General features: G+C 48.2%; 1 protein-coding gene across 3 annotated transcripts in view; it reads right to left on the minus strand.

Annotated features, from left to right (window-relative positions):
- Window positions 1-5,314, minus strand: part of LOC135988063 (probable E3 ubiquitin-protein ligase HERC3) — a 50,865-nt gene extending 45,551 nt beyond the window's left edge. For all 3 annotated transcript variants that reach the window (XR_010606110.1, XM_065633617.1, XM_065633618.1), the window contains exons 1-2: window positions 5,263-5,314; window positions 694-951 (exon numbers count right to left, since the gene is read on the minus strand). Coding sequence is in view for 2 of the 3 variants with exons in the window: in XM_065633617.1 (XP_065489689.1) it covers window positions 694-919 (226 nt within the window). In the remaining variant the exon portion in view is untranslated. The remainder of the gene's footprint in view (window positions 1-693; window positions 952-5,262) is intronic.
- Between the last annotated feature and the right edge of the window lie 3,595 nt (window positions 5,315-8,909).

Raw genomic sequence — 8,909 nt, forward strand, 5'->3', positions numbered from 1 at the left:
GGTTTCTCAAAATAACAATACACAATTAAACTACTCCATCATGGGAAGGAAAGGCATTAGCTGCCTGTAGTTCTGCACACACAGGTTCTGCCCATTAGAAAACAATTAAAAAAATGCAGTTTTAGTCTGGGGAACACAAGGCTACAATGATCTTCGAGACTACGCAAGCATGAAGGCACAAGTTGACAAGAGAATTCCAAGAGGGCAAAACAAAATTTATAAACCTTCTTGGCCAAAACCAAGTTTGTTCTCCACAACTATACTCGTGGGTCTCCTCTTTGATGTACACAAAATTCCCAACAATAACTGAATAAGAGTAGGCATAAGGGTGCAGTGCAATTGGAAAGACAAAGCAGAACACACTTGTGACTCATGGTCCTCTCTTCCCTTTTATAAAAAGGCAGCGTAATGCCAAATAACAAAATTTGCCCTAAGACCATCTGTGCTCAACTCTTTTGATGCATTTCCCAGACAAACTGAACAGACCTGTCTCCCCACCCATGCTGCTCAGCTTCAGCTTTTCAGAGCCAGCAAATATTATTCAGCATCATTACTGCACTATCCTACATGATTTTCAGCTCTGTCAGCTGCTCCAGCTCCAGAGCAATTAGCACAAAGCAACTTCTCTCATCTTCTCAAGCCACCAGCCTCATGACAGTTTGAAACACATCTAAAAAAAAAAAGTGGACTTACCTGGCTTGCTTCCTTCACAGTCATGCCCCAGTTGGCCTTTGGTGTTCAAGCCACATGTATACACTTCCCCATCTTCTAACAGAAACACAGAGTGATTTCCTCCACATGCCACCTCCTTGACATTTCTGTCATGAATGAATCCATACACCTGTGGCTCAGGAATGATGACCTGGAGGTTGCTACCTATCCCAGGCTGTCCAAAAGACGAGTAACCCCAGCATAGCATTTTCTTTATTTTCAGCAAGTCATGTATCCTTCCTAGGCAAGAGAAACAGGGGAAGGAGTGTGAATGAAGCAAGTACTCAACAAGTGATCATACAGATAAGCTGCTCAGAGCAGGAGGTGGAAACAACCAAAAAGGTATTTCCTGCGTGATTGTCAGGCTTGTGGACTGCCAGTAAAAAGGATTTCCACTACTATGCAGAAAAAGAAAGAGGAATCAAGGCAGCTCAGAGCTCAGGTACCAAGTCAGCATCTTCATGCCCTGGTCATCTCCATCTGTAAGACAGTAGAAGTGTTATGAAACCCAGCAGACATGAGCTTTTACTTCAGTAAAACCACCCTGCTTCAAAAAACAAAATCAACCAACTCCAATGCTTTTCAGATTAATGGGTCCAAACCTGAACTTTTAGAGTTACAGTGTCACATTTGGGGCCACCACCTAAGGAAAACTTCAAAAATTATCTCAACGGTGGTCAAACTAATCCTGACCAGACAGGCATAGGCATTTGCAGTGTACTGGCCAACGTGGAACTGTATTATTTCTGATAAATACAGATTAGGAAGCATTTTGTTCAACTGAACACGTTCTTGAAACCCAAATATGCGCATGTACACATGCACACACCCCTAAACTGCAGCAGGAATTTCCCAGGAAACAGCGGTTCACAGGGAGCAGCACACTGACAACTTGGCCCCAACACCAATGGGCAGATAACAACTGACTGCTGGCAAGTTGCGTTAATGTTATCTTCTGTGCTGCACTCAGTGAAAGTCAAGGATTTTGGAGTGGGCTAATATGGGAAGGAAAAAAACACACAGCAATATAAAAGGCCCAAGGTATTAGTCGGCCTGAATTTGATAATGACAACAAGATGCTAATGCATAAAAGCTGGGGGGAGGGAAACAGCTCTCATTCCATAAGAAAGATGGCAAAGATTTTAATAACACCCCATTGTTACTCCTAATCTCAGTAGGTTTGGGTAATTTGTTAAACATGCTATACTAGCAAGACATTGAGAACTCCTCTGCTTGAACCAGAAACTGATCAAAGCTTTTTTTGGTAAAGGGAAGAGGAGGGAAAAAAAAAAAAAGAAATTTAAAGATCCAAGACAAAGTCTTATGACTCACCATGCCAAGTTTTAAACTAAGGCAGTTTACAGCAGCAGCATTTACTACCTCAGCACAAGACTGAAAAGCAAAAGGTAACCCTTGAAGCCCCAAAGTTTCCTCAAGGAAACAAGATTCCTTCTCCCACTCTGAGCAGACAGGAAACGCAGGCACTCAGTTTGTTTCCAAAGCCTGGTGCTAATTCAAGCTCTAGGTATTAGCAATAAAGCCTTTCCTAATCTAAGCCCTAAGCAATGAGTGCTCATCTCTTATCCCACTATCCTTGCCTGTCAGCTGGGGTCACGCAGTCAGGTGTGGTCCCTTCCACTGGGGCAGGGCTGAGCTGGATGGGGGAAGAGAGAATTGGATTTTCCAGTTGTAATTCATCAGTGGTACAATTTCCTACCACAAATTTTACTAGGATCTCTTATTAGGTGCTTTAAAGCATGCCATGAATCCCATTTACCTCTAACAGCCTTTGTTCCTTTATAGCATAACTCAATTCATTCACATACACATAAATGCTTATCACTGGCCAGCTCCAAAGCACCCAGAGAAAAAAAGCAGGATATTTCAAGACTCTGTCCAGCTGTTAAACTGGTTGTTGATTTCACTCTGTACTTGGCTGCCCTCTGCACAAAAGCCTGATGGAAGATACCGTCTACACTGGATACACCATTTCTTACGCTAAGAATCGGAATGCCATGGGACACAGTAAAATTGAACTTCATGTTCTATCTCAATTAAAAAAAAAAAAAGCACAGCATAAGCAACACCCTGAAGGTGGCAACACTAAGGCAGGGAAACATTCCAAAACTGACATCTGAAACAGCAGAAATCTGGGACTGCCATTTCTCTCAGCCTGGGGAATTACCTTGTTATGAAGATATAAGCAGCACAATAGCAGCAGACCTGAAGATCCAAAGATCACATTCCCTCCTGGTATAAATGGATGTTGCTTTTGAGCTGAAAAGATTTCACCTCTGTATGACTTGAACTACAGTGACATTGTACAGCATGAGCTAAATATTCATTTGGGATCTCTTTCTAAAAGGGTTGCTGAACAGTCTGCTCCCCATAGACTACAGTCATCTTTCCTAGTGCTAATTTCATTTGAAATGCTAAAAATACTTTAATTACTTTCCTTGTATTCCTACTCCACACAAGAAGTTGCTGTAATGGGCAGGGGGATGCAACGTGACTGGTATGAGATGGTTTTTCCTCTGGGTATGACACTATTTATAACAGTAAGAGTTCTCACAGTAATTCATATGCACAACAGGGTGATGTTTCAGAGAAGCTCAACTCTCATTCGTGCTAGAGATCAGATTTTCTGAAGAACCTTGAAGTTTAACAATCCCTACAGCAGACAATGAGGCATGCCGGACTCTCCAGAAAATCTGGCCTTAACTAGATTTTTGGTTAGTGTTTTTAAAGCATCTCCCTCGAATCCCACACCCATTCTCCAGACACTTTGCTGATAAATCCCTGTGCAGCCATATTCCAAGAGGACAGAGCGGCACTTTCCACTGAAGGGTGAAAACCAACGTAGCCACTTTCCATTTGGGCATACAGGCACAGGCAAATATTTTCCAGTGGCATGGTGAAGCATTTTTAATTTACTTATTTTGAAGATACAGCACATTTTTAAAGCCACAACTGGTTTAATACTTGGGGTTTTTCTCCCCCTAGAAAAAGCTGCTGCAAGTTTTAATACACCATGTGTTCAAGTAGGAGCTGTGTCCTGAAACAGAACAAGGCTTCAAACGACAATTTCATGCTCTGTTTCCAATCTGGTTAACACGGTTACTTTTCTTTGACATCAGTGAAGAAGTAAAAATCCATGTTACACTGCACACTACCTCTTCGAGTTGTATACCCTCCTTATACTAAAACAATTATGTAAAACGTTCCTAGTGTGGGCAGGCAGTAACACTGAGGAAATCTATTGTGGGTAGAACATCCACCCTCTGCTATAATAAGGCTCAGCTGACATACTAAGTATATATCCTCTGGTGAGAAAACAACCCTGGTGGTTTAGTAAAATAATAATGCTGCATGTAAGATCATGACAGGATGTGTTTTAATTTGCCTTTTTTTCTTTCTTTTTAATAGCTATCACGACATACAGTCTCTTCAGACATATTCTAAAGCCACAGCTGCAACCACAACTATAGTGTTCTTGCAAAGTTAGTTAAGTTTGTGCTTCCAACAAGCAACACTCAAGGCTGAATGCTCTCTAAACAGTTTAGAGAGATCTGCCAACTAGCAGGGCATAAATAAACAAGTTTTTTCCTTCCCTATTGTTTCTGAGATTTCAGCTAGCAACTGTGCTCCTTTTCAGCATTGCCCAATAATAGAGAAATTCACTGCTTCTTTCTGCCCCTAAGCCTCCAAAGCCCAATTTCTTCTTCCTTTTGACTTCGTTTTACTCCATGTCCAACGCAGACCAGGCTACACAGCAAGAGAATGCAAGGTGTAACAGTGAACGACTTAAAGCAGACACAGCAGTTCCATCGTATAACCACACGCCCTCAGCTAGAGGTGTCCCTATGGAAAACATGTAAAAATAGATAAAGTCCCACATCGTCTCCATTTTGCAATCCCAGTAAGAACAACTCCCTGCCTTCAACCCAGCCGCAGGCTTCTCGGCTTCCGAGCTTCACCGCTGCTCCCGTTCCCCACCCCAACCGGCGCTGAGCTCCGCGGGGACATCGACCCCCCGGGGCCAGGGAGCGACGGCCGCGGCCTCGGACACCCGCTGCCCGCCCCCTCAGAGCCGGCCCCCCGCGGCACCGACCCCTGCCCACCGCGGCAGCTGAGCAGCGCCGACCGGCTCCAGCCGCGGCCCTGCTTGCCGCCCCGGCCCCGGCCCGGGGAGGCCCCGCCCGGGGACGCGCGTCCTGCGCCAGGGAGGGCGGCAAGCGGGGGGGCCGGGGGGCTCCGCCATGCCGCCGCGCCGCTCCGCGCACGTCGCGCTGCCGCTCTTGCCTCTGGCCCGCTCTCCCCCACACGTCGCCTCGGCGCCGGGACCGGCAGCAGCCCGACCGCCGGTCCCGCCTGGCAGCTGGGCTTCCCCTTGTCCGGTACTCGCCGCGCCGGGCCAGGCCGGGCCGGGCCCGACCCCAGCGCTACGGGCCCGGGCTCACACCCACCCCGGCGGGGCTCGGGGCGCCCAAAACAAGCGGCTGCTCCCGACCCCCCTGTCCTCTGGCCGCCGCCCCGCTCCCCACCGCTCACCTGCCGCCGGCCCCGCCGCTACCGCCACGGCAACGAGGAAGTCCAGCCCCTGACACCGCGGCCGCCGGTGGGAGTGACGGCTCAGGATGGCCAATGGGAAGCGCGGGGTCGGCCCCGGAGGACGAATGGGCGGCGGGCGGGGCGGGGCGCGCTGTCAGACGTTGGGTCCGCCCCGCCTCGCCCCCGGCCGCCCCAGCGCTGTCCCCAGGCCCGCACCGCCCCGGCAGCCCCGCACCGCATCCCGGTGCCGAGCGTTTGCCTGGCGGGAGCAGCGGCGAGGGGAGAGCCGGCCGGCCCGGCGGGGCCCCCGGCCTGCTGGCAGCCGGCGGTGACCGCAGCCTGGTTCCTGGGGCAGAGGGGACGGCGCTCCCCCGGGGACGTTGTGTTGCCGTTTCTGCCTCGCCCCCCAGGAAGAGCTGTTCGGGGAACGTCCTTTCCGCGGAGCCAGGGCACTGCTCGTTGCGGTCGGTCAGCCGGCATGCCCGCGTCCCCGCCGATGGGAAACGCCACCCCGGCTGGGGCTGCTGCCAAGGGCCGAGCGCTGGGGATTCCAGCAAACCGCGGGCACGGGTTGTGGCTGCAGAGATTGAGCAAGTCTTAGTGGCTGAGCGGATCAGGGGCTGCCCTAAAGACCGTAGAAATCAATGGGCAAAGTTAAGCATATGCAAATATTCTAGAATATAAGCTATTCTAAATAAAAGTCTCAAGCGACAGCCAGCTTTCCGCTGTTTAAAATGATTCTTTTGGTTTTGTTAACCATGAAATGTCATTAATAACAATAGTCAGTTCCTTTCGTCTCTCCTTTTTCTCATCTTGTATTTTACCTGGCCTCTAGGCACCTGACAGGCTTCTTTGTTTAGGAACTCATACATTTTATACAATGTTTCAACCGTTGGATAATATTTGTGGTCAAAGTATAAATTTCTGTTGGGAGAAAGGGGGAGGGGGGTAGAGGAGGTGGGAGGAGGGAAGCCAGTAAGCAAGCGATTATGTAATTCCTGAGTACTCATTTTTTCTAATTTTAATGCCATCCATTAGAAAAAGACTCTGCACACCACAAGAACAATGCACAAACCGGATCCCACTTGGACCATCAAAATGACAGTCAATATTTGAGCAAACCACACAGACATGTTTGCAAGGGTTCCAGGTGGAAGGAAGAGGTCCCTAAAGCAAGTCCAGTGCCTGCAGCGTTCATCTTCCTTATGCTACATCTCTGGCAGTTTGCAGTGTTTGTGTACTTAGCATGCAATGTGTCCCGTATCGGACAAAAATTCACCTGTATTTGCATGGATCATGCATGTTTAGCATAAAAAGAGCTGCTCTCTAATGTAGAATTACACCTGTGATGCAATAGTTTTTACTTTACCAGTGTGACAAGCAGCTTCCAGAATAACTAAAAGCATAGAGGAAAAAATATTTCCATTGTTTTTTGTTTTATTTATTTCATCATCTGGAGCCCTTTGCAAAATAGACAGTGTTTCCCTTTACAATCAGTTTCCTCTGTTTGTTTCTGATTGAGTAATCAAGGAGGGGAAGGTACACACATGCACCAAAAAAAAAGAAGTCTGTGAGAGAACATAGCCTGCAATTTGTCTGAGGGAGCCAGGACTCTCTTGCTTAAACCAGTTTCTAACTGGCTACGTTTCAGCTTCGTGGAGAACTTTCAAGGCTGCTTCTTTATAAATGGATAACATTTTAAATTAAGACACCAAAATAACGCCATTCTATTTGTGTCCCTGCACTTCACTGTGTGCAGCTCCCTCTGGAGGCCTCCACCTCGGCCGATTTCTTCATGAGAGCCTCTGAATGGCAAAGTAACAGAAATAAAATTTACTCTTCGCATTTCATCCGTGGTTTTGTGGTTGTTCCTGCGTCCTGCCTGTGCTGGCTCACACAGGGCCCATGGTGAGGTTGGACGTGCTAGAAGAAGATGCACCTCACCATTTCCTTGATGGGTTAGGTCATCCAGAGATCAGGCCCAAAGGTATTCAGAGATGCCAGAATCTGCCACTCATCCTCATTTCCAAAGCACGTCTCTCCTCCCCCCAAACAGCTGAACAACAGTCCAGTGTCAAGAACCACATGGACGAGCATGTGGTGAGGTCTCCTGAACGCTGTGGTAATACAAATTATTTCACCTGCCCTGCGAACCTTTCCAGCAGGTGTTTTCCCCTGGAGTCCTTCAGTAGTTGCTGTTGGTTGCCTTCATAGGCCAGACCTTTTACTGAGGCTGTGCAGAGGTAGCGATGCTTTGTGCTTGGTCAGTCCTGGCTGTTGTCAGAGCTTTCCACAAATATGGAACCTGAGGAGGGGAGTAAAGCTGGCCGCAGAGAGTGCCGCCGCAGGGAAACCACTCGCGTCAGCCACAGGCCTGTGCCCCAGGCATCCGGGCCAGAAAGCTGCTGTGGGTAGGAGAAGTCCTTCTATATGGCCTCTGATGTCTCTGTGTTGTTCTGGAAGCAATGAACCCTTCAATTTTTTATTTTTCTTTTTTGGTCCTGCCCATGTTGGGGAAGAGCTTCTGAGAGGGTCTCAGCTGGGGATTAGGCAGCCAAGGCGAGGTCCTGCTGTCTCCCATGGAAGTGGTATTTCTGCGTGGTGTCCTCTGCAGCAAATCCAGCATGAAGCTCACCCCTAACACATTTCACCAGGCTACCTCTTTCATTTCTCATGGTTTATAAGCTGCTGGGGTGTTCTGGTCACCCCAGATCCACCCTGGTTACATCGGCTGCTCTGCCAGGCTCCTGCGCTTTTCTACGGGTAACGTTGATATCAGACAAGTGGTCTAAAATAAATTCCTGCTGCAGGTTCAATATGCTTTTGCTGCCTATGTAAAGCCTTTTAAACTCATAGCTGAGTGCGAGGGTCACTCTTCTTGTATTCCGCTGCATGTTTTATAACAAGCACTGCTTGAGAAAATCTAGACAGAGCTTGGTGCTCAAATCATTTTAGAAAATGACAGAGGAACACTCTATCCTGCTACCTCTAAAGGTATTTTAAATATATATCTATATATCTATATATATAAAAGCAGGGCTTATTTGAGGACGAAGTAAAAATAGCCTGTAGAGTTACTCTGGGCTTTAATCTCCCATGTGACGCTACATGGTACATGATGAGAAGGAAATTCCTTCAGGCTCTCAATAAACCTATTATCACTTAATCTCTAATGGGTTATTTTGAAGTCCAAACAGAACGCATCTTTTGCACACTCACACAACACAGATCACTCCGGATTTTCAAGCCCTAACAGAGGCTTAGAAAAACATTTAAAAAGGCAACAAGCAACGAGGAGCAGGCTGGTGAGGAGGAGCAGGCTGAGCTGCTGCGACTGACAGCTGTGATGGTGTGGCAGCATCAGCCAGGGGTGGGATGGGGACCCTCTGGCTTGGTGGGGACACCACCTTTGGCTTCTGCCACTTCCCTCTTTCCATAAAAATACAGCTGCATCAGGGTGGTGCCTTTCCCAGAGGACGCCAGCACCACCGTGGTGTCCTGTCTGCCCCTGGTGGGTGAGGGGTCTGGGAGTTGGCTCTGCACTGGTCACATGTCCCCTTGCGCCCCTTGGCTGGCGGCTGGCATCCTCCGAGGCGCTGGTCCCCCCTTCCTGTCACCATTGCTGTGCCACCTGCTTTCCTGTACTG

The sequence above is a fragment of the Caloenas nicobarica genome, chromosome 4 (assembly GCF_036013445.1).
Source record: "Caloenas nicobarica isolate bCalNic1 chromosome 4, bCalNic1.hap1, whole genome shotgun sequence".
In the NCBI taxonomy this organism is placed as follows: Eukaryota; Metazoa; Chordata; class Aves; order Columbiformes; family Columbidae; genus Caloenas; species Caloenas nicobarica.